General features: G+C 41.0%; 3 protein-coding genes across 7 annotated transcripts in view; 2 read left to right on the forward strand and 1 right to left on the reverse strand.

The window, feature by feature from the left end:
• Nucleotides 1–621: 621 nt before the first annotated feature.
• mia2 (MIA SH3 domain ER export factor 2) lies at nucleotides 622–12020 on the forward strand. 2 transcript variants are annotated; one of them, XM_084569326.1, is made up of 23 exons: nucleotides 622–844; nucleotides 1710–1841; nucleotides 1966–1987; nucleotides 2158–2246; nucleotides 2532–2603; nucleotides 3144–3254; nucleotides 3349–3420; nucleotides 3552–3656; nucleotides 3871–3993; nucleotides 4185–4373; nucleotides 4486–4576; nucleotides 4741–4808; nucleotides 4906–4976; nucleotides 5055–5156; nucleotides 5239–5335; nucleotides 5560–5627; nucleotides 5989–6074; nucleotides 7555–7668; nucleotides 8214–8363; nucleotides 9349–9504; nucleotides 9780–9838; nucleotides 9904–10105; nucleotides 10203–12020. In XM_084569326.1, exons 1-23 carry the CDS (start codon nucleotides 743–745, stop codon nucleotides 10439–10441), a joined length of 2520 nt encoding a protein of 839 aa, XP_084425452.1. In that variant the 5' UTR covers nucleotides 622–742; the 3' UTR covers nucleotides 10442–12020. The 2 variants fall into 2 exon arrangements, with proteins under 2 accessions (XP_084425452.1, XP_084425453.1); XM_084569327.1 differs by having other exon boundaries at nucleotides 9925–10105; nucleotides 10203–12019.
• Nucleotides 12021–12381: 361 nt separating this feature from the next.
• On the reverse strand, nucleotides 12382–17502 carry brms1la (BRMS1 like transcriptional repressor a). The gene is made up of 9 exons (XM_084569262.1): nucleotides 17365–17502; nucleotides 16440–16598; nucleotides 16126–16216; nucleotides 15889–16016; nucleotides 15722–15801; nucleotides 15528–15624; nucleotides 15343–15432; nucleotides 15119–15183; nucleotides 12382–15017 (listed from the first exon to the last, which is right to left on the reverse strand). The coding sequence occupies exons 2-9, from the start codon at nucleotides 16576–16578 to the stop codon at nucleotides 14919–14921; spliced, it is 789 nt and encodes a 262-aa protein (XP_084425388.1). The 5' UTR covers nucleotides 16579–16598; nucleotides 17365–17502; the 3' UTR covers nucleotides 12382–14918.
• Nucleotides 17503–17522: 20 nt separating this feature from the next.
• ralgapa1 (Ral GTPase activating protein catalytic subunit alpha 1) overlaps nucleotides 17523–21379 on the forward strand; it is a 66091-nt gene continuing 62234 nt past the window's right edge. For 3 of the 4 annotated variants that reach the window (XM_084569258.1, XM_084569259.1, XM_084569260.1), the window contains exons 1-3: nucleotides 17523–18267; nucleotides 20999–21109; nucleotides 21247–21296. In XM_084569258.1, the coding sequence (XP_084425384.1) occupies nucleotides 18162–18267; nucleotides 20999–21109; nucleotides 21247–21296 (267 nt within the window). In that variant the 5' untranslated portion in view covers nucleotides 17523–18161. The remainder of the gene's footprint in view (nucleotides 18268–20998; nucleotides 21110–21246; nucleotides 21297–21379) is intronic. The other variant, XM_084569261.1, reaches the window with a different exon arrangement.

The following is a 21379-nucleotide window of genomic DNA, read 5'->3' on the forward strand; positions in this document are numbered from 1 at the left end:
CACTATCTGGGCCAGCTGGCAACACAGCTGTAAAGACACCAGGTTTACATGTGTTTAGAGGTCAAGTGAGTCTCTATTTTCAGATGGAAGAAAATGAAGCCAGGTCGGTGAGTATACCTTTGGGTGGACATTAGCTGTCAGGCTGTCTCAAGTCTTCACCTGTGTGTTTAGCTTGTTATTAGCCTGTGGTTGTAACTCAAAGTAGAGAACGCAACGACGTACACAGCTCGAAATACAATTATATGCGGGTGTCCATGTGTTAAAATTGAGAAATTTATAATAGTTAGTCAAGAGGTTACTGAAAAGACAGTGAAATCATTTCAGTGACACCTGTTTCCTTTGGTGTCACTTTGAAAACGCTCCGATGTGCCTGTGTGGCATTTTACAATTGGTGACGTTGCGGTTAAACCATTTGCACCACCGGGGGTGTAATACTATCTGTGTCAAATTATAAATCCAGAAAACAATATTTTTATAATGCCAGTATTTAAATAAATGAAATACCTAAAGTGCTGTTCATTTGTGGAATAATTACAGTATATAGAGTTGTTGCATATAGTTTACAGAGAGAATACAATATTCTTAACCCCCCTGCTACGTATATCTAGGCGTGGTATACTCTGAAGCGTCGGTGTTGTGAATAGGATGTGAAATCGCCGCTAACCCGGGTGACGGCGTTAGTTTCTTTTTGCTGAATATAAGGATTTTAACTAAAATATAGGCCAAATGCTATAGCTCAGACATGGCGGAACATCCGACAAGTGACCAGTTGGCCAGCAAAGCGGTCGACTTCCAGGCGACGGCAGAGGCTTACTACAGTATCGCCGTGGAGAAAGTGAAGGATGTACGTTATGTGGCAGGTTTCGTTAGCATTTCTCAATTAGCCTTCAGAGCAGAAATAACGTAACGGGCTGTCATGTAGTCGAAAACACGTCAGTAGTTATTCGAAGCAGATACATGTTGTTACTTCGTCCCTCTCGCTTTTGACTACATGTGTGTTTTGCCAGTGCCGCTGAACAGCTGTCAACACTATTTGGTGATTTTATGTTGCTTTTTTTAAACGTTTTTAGGAGTTAGCTGGCAAATGTTAGCTAGCTAAATGTCAGTAATATTAATCTTTTATCGGGTGTTGTTGAGCTGTTCAGCTGCTTGGGATATTTTTGGTAAAAACTATACGTGAATTACACCTGTAGCACATAATTATACCACCATCATTTGTCAATTCTTCACACTATTTTGTTTATATAATAGCTGAACTGTCACGGCAATGCTTATTTTGTATATTAAACATTTTTTTCCAATGATTAATGAATAAACCACTGCAAGTACAAGAAGATAAACTTAGAAAAGTGCTTTGGCCCTTTTGAAAATGTAAGAAACGTATCCCAGCCTAATGAAGCAGCAGCTGTTTTTAAACTAATGCAACACCTAAATGCTGTAACCCCAAGGCAAGACGTATTAAAGATAAGATGTGTATAAAACAACTGTTACGTTTAGATCATTCATTGAAAGAATTAACAGACCATTGTGCATTTCCCGCATTCATTGATTAGTTTGCAGGACAGTCATGCTCTACTGAGCTGGTCTAGTGTGTTGCACTGTGTACTTAAAAGGGCACCAAGTGAAGAACGACTACCCTAATGCTGTTCGCAGACTCGCATATGTAAACAGCTCCTGTAATTGATGCTTTTCTATTTGTCTTCCTTCAGGTTGTATCAGCACTGCCTGACGACATAAGACCCGGGCCAGACCTGTACGGTGTGCCATGGGAACCTGTCATCATCACCGGTCTGTTGGGCCTGGTGACAATGCTGTTATTCACGTGTAGATGTTACAGCTCTGTGAGTGTTCAGCCACGCATATTCACATAAACATCACAACATTTTTTTATTTTATGGTGCATTCGGGAATTTCAATCCCTCCATCGACAGCTTGTTTACGGTTGTTTTCTTCTTATTTCCTCAGATCAAAAGCAGACTGTATCGAAGTGAGTGCTCACTGCATATTCCTTAATATCACATTTTTATGTATGACGTAAACTCGTCATTGACGCCTGTCCGTTTAATCTCCCTCCTGTAAATAAAAGCACGAGCCAGAAATGTTTTAGAAATAACAGAAAAGTATTTTGAATGTGTCTATATATTCGTTGTTTTTCAGGTAAAGAGCGGTGGATGGCTGAGCAGGTCGCACAGCTGCTGGATGAGAAGTGTAAAGTCCTTGAGACTCTCAGTCATTGTCAACAAGAGGTTGGTACTTTAAATCTGAATGACTGCTGACTAGAGACAGATTCCATCTAACACTCAAAACTAATATCAGATGAAATTCATATGATACATTTATAGGAATCTGAATAAGAAGACTTAGTTTCATTCATGTTTTCTATAGTGAGATCAAAAAGTAGAGATGTAGATGTCCTTATAGAGTAATATATATTATGAAAATAATTTTAAACACTGTTGCAATGCATGTTTGTGATTGTTATCATGCATGCGTACTGTGAAGTTTATTTCTTCATCATGTTTCATTTGCAGTATGATGACTTGGAGACTTCACTGAGGGACAGTGGTGTTTTGGCCCAGACTCAAAAGACAGAACATCTAGAGGTAAGGCACAGAGAACAGGAACTGAAAGGGGATTAAGAAGTGTGTGAAAACCTTGTATCATATATATTAAAACCTGACATCCAGACTCTGTGTAAACAGAACATCTTTGATCTGAGTGGCATTGCTGTTGGATGTGTCTCACATAGCCTGGTACTGTGTGCAGATTCAGATTCTAACGGAGTCTAACTCCATTTATTGAAAGTCAGCAGATGTTCATATGATGTAACTGGATTCACTCACCCATCTATCCCTGAACGTTTAAACTGGACTACCCAATGGAACTGCATTAAAAAGGCTTTTAGATATGTTCTTGTGCAACTCAGCATCTGCACTTCAGCAGCCACATGACTAGATTTGGTGGAATCAGACATGTTACACAATGAAGAATAATCAAATTACTCCTATATGCAATTCCAGATACATGGCTGCCCTCCATTGCGTCGTGTGTTTTGGCACTAGAATATTACCCTTCCTCTGGCCCAGTGTCCCTGTTACTTGAAGCAGCTTTATGACTGCATCTTGTTGTCTTGTGTACTCTAGGTCAAAGCTAGGCAGCTGGAACACTCTAAACAGGAGCTCGAGAGAGATCTGGAACAACTGAAGGATCAATTGGACCAGCAGAGAGAACATAGACTAGAACAAGAGAGGAGGGTAAGGACACATATGACACATCACTGTCATCAAAAGGCTGTGGTTGTCTAGTTACCTCTTCTAACCAAAAGTGTATTTTTGGTTCTCCCACCAGATAGCAATGCTTGAGGAGAGCATGAAAACATTCGAAGAGGAATCTAAAGACCTCCAGTCACAGGAGGAGCAGGTACAGTCCCCTATTGATCTCTTTGTACCTTCTTATGCACTTTATCTTCCCTATACTGCTTCTTCTTTTTCTCCTCACTCCATCCCTTGGGGTCTCATGTGTCATAATTACTGACTACCATCTGTCTCTAGGCACAAACCACTCTGAAAGTGTACAATATGAACAGTGACAGACTACAGAGGAACCTAGAAACAGCAGGAGAGGAGAACAGGGTGCTACAGGAGAGCAATGCTCAGGTAGGATGCTCTTACAACTCTTACAATACTTTGTATCATAGCAGGGGGTGGGTTTGGATCTACCTGGCCTTTTCAGTACATCCACTTGCATACCAAAAATTGAACCAAAATTCATGCAAAGAATTGTTGGCTTATTTTTGTATCTGTAGGCACACACCTTTATAACCCGCAGTATCACTTGAATGTGTCTCACTGCTTATCTCCTTCTCTACAGCTGAAGCAGCAGGTGGAGGGATGGGCAGAAAGAGTGAGTGAGCTGGAGGCAGAGATGAGGAGATGTGAGGACGCCCACAGTGGGATGCTGCGGGATGTGGCCAACAAGGATGAACGCATAACGGTATGATTGGTTCCAGCATTAATCACAGTGTATTATATCTAGTTACTATATTAATATCGGGTCTCAAATATTGGTCAAATCTATCTCAAGATCTAGTTCAGAGGAGAATTGGAATTCGATATGCAAGATTGGTAAAAGGATGAAGTTGTGTTATGTGATGTAATTAGTTAGATATGTTTGTATTCTTCCAGTCCCTGACAGACCGGCTGCTAAGTATGAAAGCTTGGGATTCTGATCTGGAGGAGGAGGAGGAGAAAGGAGGAGGAGAGAATGAGGCGACCAATGGCGCACCAGGAAAAGGAGAGGAGAATGGAAGAGGGAACATAACGGGCACTCAGGGTCATCTGCAGAAAGTCCAGAAACTCATTTATGCTGCTAAGGTAAATGAATTAAGTGGACACATAGTGTTATGGAATGCTCCATATGGGATATTAATACATTTGATAGATTTCTACAGTGCACTTTCTAATAAATAGTCTTTTTTATGTGTAGCTCAATGCAGACCTCAAATCAGTAGATGAAGATAAGGACAGAGTATTTGCCAAACTGAATGACGAAGTCAAAGCGAAGGAGGACCTGCAATGTAAGTTAACTGTACTTTGAGATGTTGCATGTCATTAATAGGTCAAACCAGATGTTTTACAATAATGGAACATATAAGCAGCAGGTTATAAAACAATTTTATGTAATGATACCAGACAAACTGTGTCACTAATGGTGTGTTTTGTGTTTTTTTTTCCTCTCAAGTGAGCATAAAGGAGCTGGAGAATGAGAAACGCTCTCTACAGTCTGACGCTGGGCATTACTCAGATGAGGTAGGTGACCTCAGCTACATATTAGTGTGGTATTATAATAAATTGGTTTCCCACATTTGTTAATAATTCATCTGAAATGTCTTTCATATGTGTTCAGGTACAACGATTACAACAGAAACTCCATATTATGACAGAAATGTACCAGGAGAATGAGCTCAAGCTGCACAGGTATACACACAGAGATAAACACACAGATGCATGAGTGTAGCTATGACAGCTGAACCATTCCACATGTGTTTTCTTTAGACTGCTGACAGTAGAAGAAAAGGAGCGCCTTCAGAAAGAGGAGAAGTTAAATAAAGCTGACAAAAACATTGCGATGGCTATGGAGGAGTTGAACAACTACAGGTAGTATTAAGAAATACATAAACTGCACGTAACATCTTGTAATCGTCCACGCACACACAGTCTCACTTCTACTTTATTTCAGACAACGAGCAGGAGAGATGGAGGAAGAGCTGGAGAAAACCAAACAGTCTTATCAGACTCAAATATCTGCGCATGAGAAGAAGGCTCATAATAACTGGGTCAGTAAAAGACCACCACAAAGCAATCCTAAAGCATGAGAGAGAGTTTAACATGTGTTTATTCATGTTTGACTGCTTAGTGGCTATCAGTTAATGTTGGTGTGGCTGTGGTTTGAACTTCAATGAAAATTAGTTCCTGCATTTTAATGACGTATTTAAACACACTGCGCTTGACTGTGTCTGTATCATTGTACACATGTTCTGTTACTGATGTTCACCTCCAGCTGGCAGCCAGAGCAGCAGAGAGAGAGCTATCCGATATCAGAAGAGAGAACTCCCTCTTCAGACAGAAGTAAGCATAATGTAAAGGTTTGGAGGGAGTGGGGAAAACCTCTGCAAGTTAGTACCTCATGAATAAAACTACATTCGTATGCCAACATTTTGGCACCTCTTGGCAAATCACTTATTTAGTTGTTTTTTTTTTTTAAGTGAAGTAACTACACTTTTTAAACGTTAAGGTACAGTTACTTTTTATTTTTTGAATTTAAAACACTAAAGAATCCGTAATTGTACTAGAATTTCAGAAATATAAAATGTAGTGAATTATAATGAGAATTCTTACTGTACATGTATATGCAGTACTGCACTACACATTACATAGTCAGGACCAGAAATGTTTGTCATACTTTAACTTTAGGTGTGTTTGTTCACAGGTTGACAGATACACAGTTTAAACTGGACGCCCTTGACAAAGATCCATTTGCCTTGGACACCCTAGCTAGACCGATGCCTTTCCGAGGTACACACACACACACACACACACACAGTGCATCCATCTGATGTATTACTAATGTGTCGCAGTGGCAAGTTAACCCTTCTTAAATATGTACATTTAGGTATAAATATGAAAATACTCAGAATCTTTTCCAACTAATAACACACAAATTGTATTGACACACCTTTGTGTATGTCAAGCACAGGGCAAATGATATAAAAAAAACTAACTGAAGTCAAGAGGTAGCATACCTCAAAATATTGAGGATGGGAGGTTTGGGTTAGAACTACTTAGATATATTAAAATGCCAAAACATTTAGTTTTCTATTCACACTAAGAATCTACTTATTATGAACCACACCAAACAAAAACAAAGATGTCAGGTCTTTTGATTGGTCTGGTGACCGCCAACCAGAGGGCTCCTTCTCTTTGACACATGCCTGCTTCCTTTGTTACTGTTGCTAGGTTAGACAAGCCTTAGTGTAGCCTTAGTTAGCAATGAAACGTGTAATTGTGGTCCTTCAAAAAAACAGAGTCATGTCATATGCAGAAGTTCTTAAATGACAATGCAATTGTGGAGTATATCAGGGATGGACAAGAACAGGAGTACAAGAGTCCAGTGAACAGCTGCTGGACATGTTCTATCAGACTTTCATTGCCAGTGCCCTCTTCTACGCTGTGGAGGTGCTGGGAAGGCAGTACTAAGAAGAAGGGCACTTAGTGGCTGGACAAACTGATACAGACCACAGGCAGGCTCTGTGGTAGGGGCAGAGCTGGAGTCCCTGACATCGGTAGCAGAGGAAAGGACCTTGAACAAACACAACACCATAGTCGGACAGAGAAGCTCATTCAGTGACAGGCTGCTGTCTCTGTCTTGCTCCACGGACAGGTTGAGGAGGTCGTTTGTATCCCTCAGGCCATAGGACTGTACAACGCCTCCCTATGAGGAAGCAACTGGATTTTGGTTATTGCTGCCTGTACTGTATATTTTTTACAACCCCTGCATAGCTTTTGTTTGTCTAAACCAGCAGCAGTAACAGGATGTTAGGGCTTGACACAGGGTGGGAACTCTGATTGGTGGTCACCAGACCAGTCAGAAGACCAACAAAGAGTCAGTTGTAGATTTGCAAAAGGTTGGAAAGGGTTTAAGTTATTCATCAGGCCACCCACTATATATACTGTGTAAAAGTATCCTTTTGTAGTGAAAATGGATAAAATGGCTCCAAAATGGGTTAGTTAGTCAGTTAGTCATTAAATATTTCCAGGTCTAGTAAAAAGGAAGGAACACTTGCATTTAATAACTGTGTTTAATAAATTCACTATAACGTGTTATAAGCCTAAACACATTGGGTTTGTCTGTAGAGGGACTTGGATGAAGATCAGATCACTTTTTATGACTAATTAATGCAGAAAACTACAAGTTCACCCACTTTTTGATGCCACCGTGTGTCTGATTACAGATTTCTTTGCCTTTGCATTCACTATTCTTTTCTGATATTTCTAGCTGAAAGGTCACCATACGGGCCTTCTCCTCTGGGTCGTCCTGCTTCTGAAACCAGACCTTTCCTCTCTCCTCCTACATTGATGGATGGACCACCTGCTAGACTGTCTCCCAGAGGTAAACACACCCAACAGGAAACTGAAAAGAGAATGATTTGCAAAACACTACAAACATACATTTCTTTGACCTAACTTGGAACCCTCTTCTGATATATTCTAGTGTTGAAACCATGATCATTTTGTTTATCCCTGATTTTGCAGATTGAGTTTACTTCCGTCTTTCTTTACACACTACACATTTTCTCATTCAGCCTAAAGAAATGCACTAGACATGTGCATGTTGCTAATGACTAGCTGACGGTAGCATGATGAGCTGTAGATGCTGATATGTGCTGCAGCATGGTGTGTATGCTGGCATGCTATGTGCAGTCTGGACTGTACAGAGGAGATCTGACTATGTTATGACAAAATGACTTCATGTTTCTCAGTCCTTTCTTGTTGACCTAATATATTTATACATTGTCCTTACTGTCTTGTTCTCTGTCTTTGGGTTATCACTTCTGCCCGTTCCACCTTGTCTCCCTCTCTGTCTTTCTCACTTCAATCACGTCTTCTGTCCTCCTTTCTCCTTTGGACTATTTCCTCCACTCCTTTCTTCCCCAGTGTCTCGTGGGCCAGGGGAGCCCCCGGGTGGCCAGGGGGAGATGGAGCGCAGTGGAGGCCCTCATTCAGACAGCGGCTCAAGCTCTCCTACATGGGACAGAGATCGCAGGGGACCCCCACCAGGACCCCCGGGGCCTCTAGGACCCCCAGGTGTGTGTATATCTAAGAGGAAAAAAGACTGAGAGAATCAGAGTTTTATGATAAACGGCCAGCACCTGCCTGGCTCCGAACATATCAGAGTTCATGACTGAGATCATAGCTGATTTCCCCCCCCCCCCCAGAGTTTTGTTTTGGATCAAAGAGTTTTTAACTAAGTCCTCAAGAGTTTCTGTTTACTAAAGGTAATCTGTTCATTGCTTATCACAAAATTTAAATAACAAGGTGGTCAAAAGAAAAAAAAAACTATGCTGACAATACTATTCCCACATTGTGAAAGCAAGAATGAAATTCAATCAGTTATAATCCTGTTGATTCCTGAACTCAAAGTGAGAAAATAACGTCATCAGTCTTCAGTCTTAAGATACATAAGATATTTGCATGTGGCACAGCTGCATTTCTGTTGCATCATCAAATATTCCAAACTGGGTATACTGGCTGCTGTTGTTCTGTGTGCATGTGCATCTGGATTGTATTCAGGACCAGTATTTGGAAACCCAAAAGCCTCTAAATGAATACAAGTAAGATAATGACTCATGTTTCCATGACACACAGCACCAGGCTCTGGGTTGCAGCCGTATTTGAGAATATACGTTGCACAAAGTTTGAAAAGTTACAGTGTGCACGTGAATGATGAATGCATGTTGACAGTGCATGTGTGCTGTCTTAAATGCATTTTGAGTTTGCAACTGAACTTGTCTGTGGTAAAAGTATATCAGATTATTCATCTCATGATCCTCAAAGAGGAAGTCCACATAAAAAGATAATTTATACGTTGTGTTGTTGTGTCCACAGGTAAAACTGACAACTTATTTTCAAGCTGTCATTCGCCCTACATCAGATTCTTGTTTTAATCTTTGCCCACAGTGTAACGCCTGTAAATGGACCAGCCTCATAGAAATCGACATCACAGAACAGATGAGAGCTATGTTGAACTTATTTACGCCTCTTGAATATCTTTGTGTACTCTCTTCTTCAGGTTATATGTTTCCAGAACCGGGGGGCCCGATGTACAGGAGACCTCTACCTCCTCCAGGAGCTCTGGGTCCTCTGCCTCCTCCAGGCTCCCTCCCTCCTGGGCCTCTCCATCCCAGGGGACTACCCCCAGGACCCCCTCCCCCTACAGACATGGCAGGTGAGTCTCTGAGTCCTTTGATGGTTTTATGATAAACAGCAGAAGCAAGGTGAGAAGCTGTTCAAAATAAGTGAAGCGGATGTTTTCTATGCCGTGTGAATTTCTTCCCCTGGAACATAGCCCAACTTCTGCTTTGTAACGCTGTGTAACATTCACTTCTCAAACATGTTGTAATGCAGGTCATGTTTTAAAAGGCACCAAAGCAAAACTGTGTTGGAGTGCACGCTCACTGCTTACATTTCTTTAATCCATTCACCAAATGTTTGTCAATGCAGATGGCTCGTATAGAGAAAACAGCCTGAGGCCTGGTGATTATAGAGAAGAACACAGAGAGGTAGGAGATGTGTGTTGAATGAGTGAAGCACGTGTGGATCAACGGTCCAGTCTCTGTAAAATCAGTTTTCCTGTGTCTGTCTCCAGTCTGGTCCTGGTGACCGAAGGACTCCCCCTGAAGCAGATCCAAGGATGGGTGGTCCACTCCCTCCTGGACCCCCAATGGGTCCCATGGATGGGCCCTTTCCTCGTAGAGCCCCTTATGGACCCCCGCCTCCAGCTGATTTCTACCCTCCCAGGATTCCAGGGGGGCCTCCCATGATGCCTAGTAAGAAGTCATCCTCCTTCTTTACAGCATGCAACACCTTATATCCAATATGCATCAGTTTAAACTTAACTCTTTGTTTCCTTAATTGTCCCTCCAGGATGGGCCCCCCCTCCTCCAGGGATGATGTTCCCTCCTCGATTCCCTCCTGACGGACCTCCACTCCCTCCTGCTCCTCATCCTCACATGCCCTCCTATGGTCACCCAATGCGCCCCCCTCCTCCTGAAGGACTCCCACCTCCTTCTATGGGCCCTCCCCCTCCTCAGCAGTTCCTCCCATCGCCACCACACAGGCAGTCGCAAGAGGAGAACACACCCTCGCCTGAAGACGCCATTTGAGCGTGACAGTTTCTACTTGAATGAAGAGATGCACATTTCTGGTTAAAAGGTAACTAGGTGGATGATGAATCAGGTTGCCCTTATTCTGTAACATCTATTTATTCACCAAGAGGATGTACTAAATGAATTATGTGTTAGTGGAGGGGCAACACCGGCCGTCACTCGCCTGTTTTGTTGCTCTACGTCTGCTTCAACTCCGTTTCTCCTCCAGTCACATCCTTCCGTCTGCCTTCTTTCTGTTATTCCCTCTCTGTGCCCCATCTTCCCTATGAGCTAGCTGATGTTGTGAAATCATGGTGACAGCAGTTATGCTCCTGCTAGGTTGTGATATTTGACAGGCAGTCTAAACTGTGCGGGTGCCACGTGAACAACAGTTGCTTGCTAGCTCACCAATGCCAGGAAGCTTTTTAATGGGACTCTGGTTTTTGCAGCATGTTGAAACAGTCTCACCATTTCTCCCGCAAGACACGGAAAAAGAAATTTTAATGATCACATGCCATTACGTTGGACTTTTATTCCTGGCCAGGAATAGTACACACTCGTCATTGTCATACAAAAATATCTAAATGTAGCCTCTGTGTCTGTTTACCTGGATTTGGCCACACTTCCGTCACATCACATCATGGCTTGTTTTGTCTGTGACTGAACACAGTTGATCTTAAACTTGAGTATACCCCAAAGGTCAAATGAGACAGTTTCTTTAAAATGTAATTGAAGTGTGTAGCTTAATGTCACAGACTTCCCTGTGATATTTGGGGGATTTGGCATTATCAACAAAGCTATTATTTTAAACAAAGAACCGTATGTAAACCAATCTTTGATCATGTTACAGTGATTTTCACATGGCCGAGGCTTGAAAAAGTCTTTTAACAGCTGCTTGTGTTCTGTCAGCGTAAGCTGCGACTCACCCTGACAGTCACGGAGTGGTGAATTATACGGACTGACTGGAGTAGAAGCTCCTTACAGAGCCAGTGAGTTGAGACCCATGTGAATTTTGTAAAAAGTGATTATTGATAGATGAATAAAGACTCTAAAATTTTACGTGTCTCTATTTCACAAATGTAATGTGCAAGTTGTGTCATCAGTGGCCACCATGAGTAACCAGGCATTGGAATGCAGTTATAATAATGTACCTATAACATACACAATGAAGATTGTTGGTACATCTATAACTGCAAAATAATCCAGAATATACTTTGATTTACTATAACCCTGATTGTAACAGTACAGTTGGCATGAAGTGATTTTTAACTACCCTACCTGACCAGCCTATTATAATATTTTAAACATGTACAGAATATGTATTTAAAGGTGCACAAAGGATTCTGAAAATAAATGTTTAGCTATAAACAAATTCAATGCAATTTATGCAAACAATATCCAAATAATCAGACTTATACACACAGCCCGACTCAGTGAAGCCTTCAGTGTTTTGATGCCATGGTCCTCGTTTGCTTTTTCTGTCAGAAGCCTCTGAAGCACGTTTACCAATCAGCATCTCAGAACTGAAGACTGTTCTGTACCGAGAAATTGGCTAAAATTCCTCCCAGCCTCTGTAGACGACTGATCAGCAGTTACCGGAAACGCTTAGTTGCTGTTATTGCTGCACAAGCGGTTCCTCTGCAGCAGTCCGCTGATGTTTACAGCAGTGGGATTTCATATACTGGCACAGATATTCCCAGAGCCTGCTCCTGCTCCATTAGACATTCAGCAGGTCAGCATATTTTATTTTTTCATAGGCTGGTTGAGCTGCACCTGAATGTCTTAAACGTCCAGCTACTTTACAACAAATGACCACCGCATCCGCAAAGCTTGAGCCAGAAGACATTATCTCATTAATAGCCAGCTAACTCGTGTCTACCACTGCACGGTTGCTGCATTAAATAACCTCTGCCTTGGTGTTTTTGCTGCTTTAACATTAAAGAGATGTCACAGTTACCTAGAAAACAACTTTAATTGTAAAAACCATACATGTAATTAAGAAAAAGACCAAAATTACCCAAAACATTACTGAACATAAATGATCAGAAAATACCAGTTTGAATATTCTTACCCACTTACTCTTTAAAATAAAATAAAATAAAATGAAATGTTCAAATATAAACAACGGGTTATATGTGTAAAGATTAAATGGCGTGGTAGTAAGGATGTGGTTTGGTTCTTTCCCCCTATGAATACAAAGAGCCAGTGAACACTGTAGGCGTTAGTATAAACCAGCAAATGATTTACTGTTTTCAGGTTGGCCATAGAGACGGCAGCATTTACTTGACATGGACTGATACTTAACTTGTATAAGAGAGAGAAGAGGTAGATATAAATCCCAGGACACAACAATACCTGTTGAATAACCTTTAAAGGGATGCCCCTGATTATCATTAAATTTTCCCCTCAGTAAAATCTGTTACTTATTTTATTGAACAGATTAACATCATTGCATTATTGAGACTGGTTTACAAATGCAGTGGCAGAGTTGTTAAACAAAGAGAGGCCTTTGACTTGGAGGCACATGAAAATAACCAGCTATGCAGACGGAAATTCTGAACTGTATGAAAGTATAAAAACGCCCAGGCATCCATGAATACTGTGAGTGTTATGGGACGGGATAATTAATGTACAAGGAAGTTTACTGATTGTTCTAAACTAACAGTGACTCCTTTCTGAATGCACTGACTAACCAGCCGTGTATGCAATTGTGAAATATCTTTTTTCCCCTACTGGATGCTCTCCAAAGCAATAGAAAACTGTACAAAATGTCTTATACTTACCACGTAACTATTCAAAACATCAACAAAAAAATTATTATTTGTCTTGTATTTAATCATATCCACATAAAATAAAAGTACAGAAATCCAAATGATTTTGTGGCACCATGGACTAGGCTTGTAGCTGAACAAGTCTGACTCTTATGTCACTGGAAGGCTGATCAATAACCATCAAGACTGAAAATCTCATTGCTTATGCCGAATCCATCTCTATGACCGGGTCAATAAGCGCAGAATAACTGTGACTTCCCGATTTGAACAGTCTATGTTGGAAAAACCTTCTGAAAGATTTGTTTTTTTGGCAAGTTTAAGGCTTTTTTAGCAACTGATCGATACGGTGCTACAAAGCTGTACAACATGCAAAAACCTCAGGCACTGACACTGACTGTGAACTAGATGTTTAAAAAAAAAAATAATTCAAGGTCCTCCGGAAAACCTGGCAAATTCAACGCTAGACTTTCATATTCCCACTCATTTGATTTAATTATCTTAACATGAAAAGACAACTACGCTCTCACCAAATACTAGCTTCCAGGAGGATTAAAACCTGTGTTTGCGTGGTATTCTAGTGTGTAGTTCATGTCAGGAAATTTCCCCCACAGACTTCCACCGCATGGACCAGGGTCTAAAGTTCCAGATATTATTTTACGTTCCCAAAAGTTGGGGAGAAACTTTGTATGTAGGGGTTGCAGTGCTGAATATTTCCGACTGGCTGAGTACTCAGCGTTTTATCTCGTGTTCAATCTCAGCAGTCGCTTGTAAAATGGGTTTGTTTACTTTAAAGGTGTGGTATTTCAGGTGTTTTGATTTTGCTTTGCTACCACTGCTTGACACTTTTCTAGACCAGACTTACTGTCTGTGTCTTTAAAACACAGTGTAAATGCAGACAAAAAAAAAGTCACACTCAACCTTTAAGTTCCTCAAAAAAAAAAAAAGTTCCTGAGACTAGACGTTTCCAGTATATTGGATGGAGACACGTTTTTTTGATGTACGCGTATGGATCTGTTCCAGATGTAAACGAGGACTGAAAACTACTTGTGTGTGATTATTTCAAAGTAAAACGTGTCACTTATTTTGAAGGCATACACTTGCTTAGAGGTGGAACAAACACTGTCTGAAATGATCTAGAACGCGCACATGCTCGAGTCGTGTTCAGATCATACTAAAAAGAATGTCAACAAGAAAAAAAAAAAATACATGAAGGTTTTGCACTTCTATGCACTAAATCGGAGCTCTAAGTAAACACATCATTTCTGTTGTTCAGTGATGCTTCAACTGCTGCATCAACAGAATTTCACTCCCTGAAAAGAAAATCTAGAGCTGCGTTTTTGTTAGCATGAAAAATATGAAATGAAAGGTGCTGAATGCTGCGACAAATGGGTTTCATTATCAAACTTGCATAAACCTGCATTGTCTGAGCTTGAACTGAATCTAACATGTCAGTGGGAATCAATAATGGTTCCATTCCTGTTTTTCCTTTCAATGGGTTCAAACCCATTGAGTCCTTGTTTTGTGCGTGACCATCGGCTCGAGAGGCAGCTTACAGACCGGTGTCGCCAACGGGAAGAGTTGCGGTCACTGTTAGCTGAGGAGTGTCGAGGGCTCGTGGAAGATGTGTGTGTTTTTATTCTTGTAGAAGTGATATGTGACATGTGTTGTGCGTGTGCTTGAAGTCCTTGTGTGTTTTGTCATGTGTGGCTCCATGAGTGTGTGTCTCAGCAGTTGAGAATGGGCCTGTTTCTGTCTTGTCTGAATGGGAAGACGGTGCTGTCCGAGTCGGCTCTCCCTCTGTGGGGACCCAGCGTAGCCACGGCCTGCATGACAACACACACGCATAAATGCTTATTACAACACACACACACACTGCTGCCAAAAGGGGGTAAAGACACATCTCTACATATTTACAGACACCCACCTTCCTGATAGCTGTCCAGTCCTCCAGGATGTCCAGATCGGGAAGCATATAGACAATATATGGACGTGAACAGAGTTAAGGAAAGTGACCAGAGTGCAGAAACTGAAAGGAACTGGACACATCTAGATGCAAGTATTTGGTATTTTTAGAAGCTGTAAAAGCAGAAATACTTAATAGTATTATCAGTGTAAGCAATGATGGAAATATTAGCAGGGGGAGGATATCAGACACCACCGAAGGTCGTCTCCTCTTCTTGTCCGGACTTAAAGCATCTCGCCTCTTCTTCTTCCCTGACAACTCATCATTCCACAGCTCTGATGGAAAAGACACAGTCGGAAGGATAAGGTGTTTTGGGTATATACTGAATATAATGTGTTGGATGTGTAACATATTACAATAACTGTGTTACCTGATGTAATGTCTATGCTGTGTCTGTCTTCCTCCAGTCTTCGAATCTTCTCCTCCAGTTCACTCTGCACTGTATCAAACAGCAGCAGCTTCTCACTCTGCACACACAGAGACCACATTGTGTCAAACATACACATCAAACATACATATCTCAATTTAGTCATTTTTTGAAAGAGGATAGTTAGTGTGTCCAACCTCCCAGTGTTGGCATGCTGCCTGGATCTCACAGTCATACTTGTTCTTCACAGACTCCAGACATAACTCTCTGTAGATACCTGACAAGGAGAGACACACAATAACGGAGTGAATGCAGAGACCGGAGTGTGTAACACTTTATGAGTAGGTCTGGGTGTGGAAGTTACCTGCCACCTTGGTGCGGACCTGCATGTTCTCCAGCAGAACCGCCAGAGGCTCCAGATACTCCGCTGCCCGGCCAGCCTCCACCTCTGCCAGCTTGCTTTTCACTTGACTGAGACGCTCACGATACAACCTGAACACAATCACAGGTGTGATTAGTACTGTAAGGCATTGTTATGTGAGACTTTTTTTTTTTTTTATTTATTTAAGACAGACTTGACGTGAATTTGTGTCAGTCTTACTGGTCTTTGAGATCGGTGAACTGTTTCTCCAGGTTGCACATTTCATCCAGACATTCCATCCTTCTCCGCTCACAGTCCTCCTCGTCCATTTCTGGAGCAGGAGAGAGTGTCAAACACACACATCTACATGTAACGTATTACGACACTGGACAGCAATGGAATAAGGAGGCAGCTCAGGAGCTCATATGACATTAATAAGATGTGCAAACCTCACTGAGCATAACTGCTTTTTCTTAATCAGGATCAGAATTTACTCAAACAATTATTTTCATCGTGACAGTTATAATAATCAGTTTAGTTTCAGAGTTTCTCACCGGAGCTGTCTCCATCCTCAGACACAGAGGAGGTGTCTGAATCCTCCTCCTCTGAGCTGGAAGCATCTTGGTCCTGCTCCTCCACCTCCATCTCCTCCGCTGTACTCTCCTTCTTCTCCCGGTCACGGTGCACCGGCATGACAGCAAGTTGGCGTCAGGCTGGTGGTGTTATAAAAAAAAAATATTTGTCAGGCTCTTTTGACTGTTTCTATGCCAGCACATTAGATGGAAATGGGGCATACATTTAGTATTGCTTATGTTCTCTCTCTGCATAATTAAAAATGATCACCAGATGGTATAATTGAAGAAGTGTCACTTGAAATTAGGAGCATGATTAAACATGAAGGGTTCCTATACAGCCCAACAACTCCAAAAATGTATTCTTAGTTTGCTGATACAATATTTTGGTTCCTGAACATTTATTTTAAGGGATGTGAGGTTGATTGCAACAAATAAACAGCACCTAGAACATGTTTTTAGATTTTGCATATCTATCTTTTTCTCTATTTGCCTGCGTAATATCCCCATTTTACCAAATACTGGTCGGGATGTGGGACTGCTGTATAGGTCGCACTTTCTTTTATAATATTTTTTCTTGTACTGATTATATTTTAACATGGATCAAACTGGACAATTCTTGAAGCGTGGGAAATACTATAATATGTAAACGAGGGACGCTTAAAAGCACTAATGGACCTATTTTGGTACTCTAAATCATGTTTGAAAAAGGTTCCGTTCACTTTATCTGAATACGAACCCTCTAGCTGCTACACTTCTACACATTCACTACACAAGACAAACAATAAACGTCAACACATTAAGTTAGCATGTTAGCAGAGTTAGCAAGTTTGGTAGCAAGAAAAATTACCACGACTTACTGCAAACAGAGAATGACAAGAAAGCTTAAACTTAAAACAAAACTCACGAGGTGGTGGTGTGCTGGACGTTTGCGAGAATGTTTAAAGAAAAGTTATTTTCTGGGGAAACTAAAACCGTATTGTTTTTACTCGGCTACAATTTGTACTCGTGTATCACAGCTAAGCTAAAAACAAATCACCGCAGGGCGCTCTTATTTGCGTTGGGAATTGTAGTTATCTTCATCGCTAACGTTCCCACAATTGAAGGTCTAAGAACTAGGCGTGAACTACCTTACCCATAATTCCGCGCTGCCGCTGGAGTCTGAGAGATCGAGCAGAAATGCTCAGAGGTGTTGAAAATAAGAGTTCTAAACCCGGTGTATTATATTGTATGTTTAAGACATGCACACATTTAATTTAGTTTTTAAAAAAATCAACTCGTGTACACTGCGAGCATTGTTTGTGTTGAATTTATCGGGTATCTATTATTTTATTTTCCCTCCTCCCTCCTCCGCCATGATGTTTTCTAAGTGATAGCTAACCAGTTAGTTTAGCTCTCAAGGCTGCGGGCTGTTGTGGAAGGGAGGTGCAATGGATGGATGCGTTGCCCCGCTCCGCTGTACATATTTGTCTTAGTTTAAACAAAATGCGTCCTGTCTGACAAATTGAACATATCGATATACTCCGCGCTGTGGCGGAGGGCTGCTAATCCGCAGCACGGCGTTAATAAATGATCCAGGAGCAACGGTTTTTCGTTTATAGTTTGAAGATTAACGCTAGCTGAGGCTGTTTAAGTGGCTATACAGCATACGGCTAGCTCCTCCTTGCTGTCTACCGTCGCATTCTTGAGTCTCCTGCCTCAGGAATGTTTTCCAAAAAGCCTCATGGAGACGTTAAAAAATCAACACAGAAAGTGTTGGACCCAAAGAAGGACGTGTTGACGAGGCTCAAACATCTCAGAATAGTCATAGGTAAGTTAAAAACCATTGTTAAGCAGCTAATAGGTTAGCTTCTGTGTGCAAGTCTGTTCATACACTTCATGTCACACCAAATCCATCTCGAAAATTTCGAAATTCAAAGTTGTTTTACATGTAAACAGGGATGCAGTCCTTTTATTACAAACTATAAGGCAATTTCAAATTTTATAGTGTCGTTCAGTAATTCGGCATCAGTTCTGTTGTCCATTATGAAGCCTTTTATCTTTTAAAGTAATTTTATCTAGTTTTTAATCTTCAGTGTCACTGCATTTCCCTTACACTGACAGTAGGACACACAACATTGCGTATGCAGGCTGAAAGTAAATTAGATGAGGGCTTTTGTTTTTGATATCAACAGAAGACTTAGATGAGATGTGATTTATATTATGCTCAAGTAAATTTAAATTCCACAACATCAGATCAAATGTCAGATTTTCTGAATGGTGTTTGATATAGAGTGTTTGGATAAGGGAGACTTGGATGTGACTTCTGTTAAGCTTATCATGAAATGCACACACAGTGATGCCACACTGTGTTAGTCAGGCTGTTGTGATTTCTCCAGGGGCGTGACTGTATGTTGAACAAAAACCTGATGTGGGAGAAAGGCTCTGTGTGTGGTTCAACGTAATTTACGATGTTTTACGGCACAACACCGGTTTTAAGATTTTGAATGTGTGGGAAAATAGAGAAGGAGACAGTGAAAGTGATGGCAGTGTGAGTCGATACTGATTCACAGATACAAGCGCACACACAGGCCGGAGAGGGAAATGGCCTCTACTATTTCCTCCCTGTGTCCAGTACAGTAGCTCAACTTCCTGTTTCTATTGTAAGAGCTACTGGGCTCTGTGTTTGTGTATGTGTGCATGAGACGGAGAGAAAGGGGTGTGCCTCCTCTCTGTGCTCTATAGGGAACAGAAGACCGTGATAACAATCGCAAAGACAGACGCACACAAACACAGTTGCAGTGACATTTTTGGAGAGAGAACACTTAAAACATTTGAACAAAGTCAAGGAAAGTGTAGTACTTGCTGCAAAACTGTAACAGGCTTTATAAAACACCCCAGAGCAGTGAAGTCCGAGTTGCTGATGTTGTTCTAGCTGTTGTTTTCCTTAAACTGAACTTGTTTCCTTTAGCATTTCCCAGGAAATGTTGTTCAGCATTGTTGAAAACAGAAAGTGAGCACCAAGAGAGTTGGGTAAATTTTAATAGGGTAGTCTGTAACTGATTTGATATAATGATTAAACAAGAAGCTGTTACATTGGTTCTGAAACAGGTTTTCCATGTCCTTTTTGTTGATTACTGACCAAAGTCTAAAGAACAAAAGTTGGGCATATATTGTTTTCAGCTCTTCTTAAAAAAAAAAATGTCTCGCTGTAAATAGTAGATATATGCTTATTTTGACTTCCTCACATATACCCACAGACCTCTATATAGTATATAACAGTCCTGTCCACACTATCTAAATATATCCCCTTGTTTTTCTTTTTTTATTATACGTATACCCTGTTGAAGACCACTGAGAGCATCGTGTAACCACGGTCAAATTCCTTCTATATGTGGGCATACATGGCCAAATAAAGCTGCTTCTGATTTTGGATAGTTGCATAACCTTGACTGTGTTTTCATAGAGTTAAAATAATCAAGCCATAGTCTAAATCAGATTTGTGTTAGAATCAGTCCATTACATGAGAGAAAATCCAATTGCAGTTTAACATTACAGGGCCAGGAAGTCTTTCTGTTTTGTGAAGTCAGACTCTATAAAGAAAGCATGAGTTGTCAGTCAGGTGGTGATGCGTGTTTCGTTAAACGGGTCAGCCCCAAGTGGAAAAGATAAAGAATCTCTCGGCCAGGCCACCGAGACCTTACAAGGACAACCGCTATGGCACGGAACTCAGATGTCCTCGGTGCGCCTGTGTGGCAGAGTTCAGCCTTTGGTCTTCATATAAACAAACCCGAGGACTATCACCAGCGGCTCCTCTGAATGTGAATGTACCTGTGTGTCGGCGCGGAGCTTAAACTCTGACATGCTTGTGTACTTTCTTTCAGTTTTGACCCTGAACTATGGGTATGGTTGTATTCTTAACACAAACCTGTGTTTTATCTCAGTGTCTCACTTAGTAGTAGTTCTTTCTGATGACAGCCGGTAGTGCTGAGGTCTAAAACACATGAAGATAAACTTCCCATTCTTGAGAAGAATTTATAAAGTAAATTGTGGCTGAGACCCAACGTGGGTTGTGTGTCTTTTCTACGGCAGCTTGACCTGCCATCAGTGTATTTAGAGAACTCGGATGTGGCTGTGAGGTTACATTAGTGAAATAGACTTCCTGTGTTGAAAAGTCTGCAAACATGGTCTTCACAACTGAGCATATTATTCTTATTATGATAGATTAATTTACACATCTAATTCTAAAACCACTGGATTATAAATGGAAACACAAGAACATATAATTATTATTGTAAACTTATCTTCATTTTCACTTGTATTTTGTTGTAATGTGTATTTTATGTGTGTCTCATACTTGTAATAGAGCGGAGGAAAACATTTGTGCGTGTTACTTTGAAGAAGTTAGTGGGGTTGTCAGTGGAAAAGTTTTATGAACATCTGATGTGAGGGACGAAAGTAGAGGCACACACAGCGGCAACTGTGAACAATTTGACTTAACCTTTTTGTTCTGAAGGTTTAGCCGGTTAATTCCCTGCTTTATTCCCCGTCTCATTTCCCAGAAAATGCAGAGCCGTCAGAGCTGAAGCAATTCTTCGACCTGAACTATTCCCATATCTACTATGTCTTCTTTGAGAACTTTGTCACCATTGAGGTCGGCCTCAAGCAAAAAGGTAAGTTTACAGATGGTCAGAATCAAAAACAGTGCTCTAGCAGGCGATCGATAGATAGATAGAGATAGAGAGACAATAAGGTGTTGTAATTAAAGCTACATTAATGTGCTGTCTTTAAGCTAATGTGCATTTTTCAGGTCACAAGTCTCAGAGGGAGGAGCTGGACTCAATCCTCTTCATCTTTGAGGTATCACAGTCTTGCATATATCTACTTTTCTAGTGAAAATGATCAGATTAGAAATATTGTGGCGTTGCATTTTAAAATTTGAG

This window comes from Chelon labrosus, assembly GCF_963514085.1.
Source record: "Chelon labrosus genome assembly, chromosome: 20".
Classification (NCBI taxonomy): domain Eukaryota; kingdom Metazoa; phylum Chordata; class Actinopteri; order Mugiliformes; family Mugilidae; genus Chelon; species Chelon labrosus.

Bases quoted from the DNA above. Each gene is read 5' to 3' on its own strand.
- brms1la (XM_084569262.1), bottom strand. From the start codon at position 16,578: ATGCCGGTGCACCGTGACCGGGAGAAGAAGGAGAGTACAGCGGAGGAG. The intron at 15,802-15,888 runs GTAACTTCCACA...TCTCCTTGTCAG, and splicing joins GGTCCGCACCAAGGTGGCAG to GTATCTACAGAGAGTTATGT. The intron at 15,433-15,527 runs GTAACACAGTTA...CTTTTCCATCAG, and splicing joins CAGCATAGACATTACATCAG to AGCTGTGGAATGATGAGTTG.
- mia2 (XM_084569326.1), top strand. From the start codon at position 743: ATGGCGGAACATCCGACAAGTGACCAGTTGGCCAGCAAAGCGGTCGAC. The intron at 4,977-5,054 runs GTATACACACAG...TGTTTTCTTTAG, and splicing joins AATGAGCTCAAGCTGCACAG to ACTGCTGACAGTAGAAGAAA. The intron at 10,106-10,202 runs GTAAGAAGTCAT...TTGTCCCTCCAG, and splicing joins GGGGCCTCCCATGATGCCTA to GATGGGCCCCCCCTCCTCCA.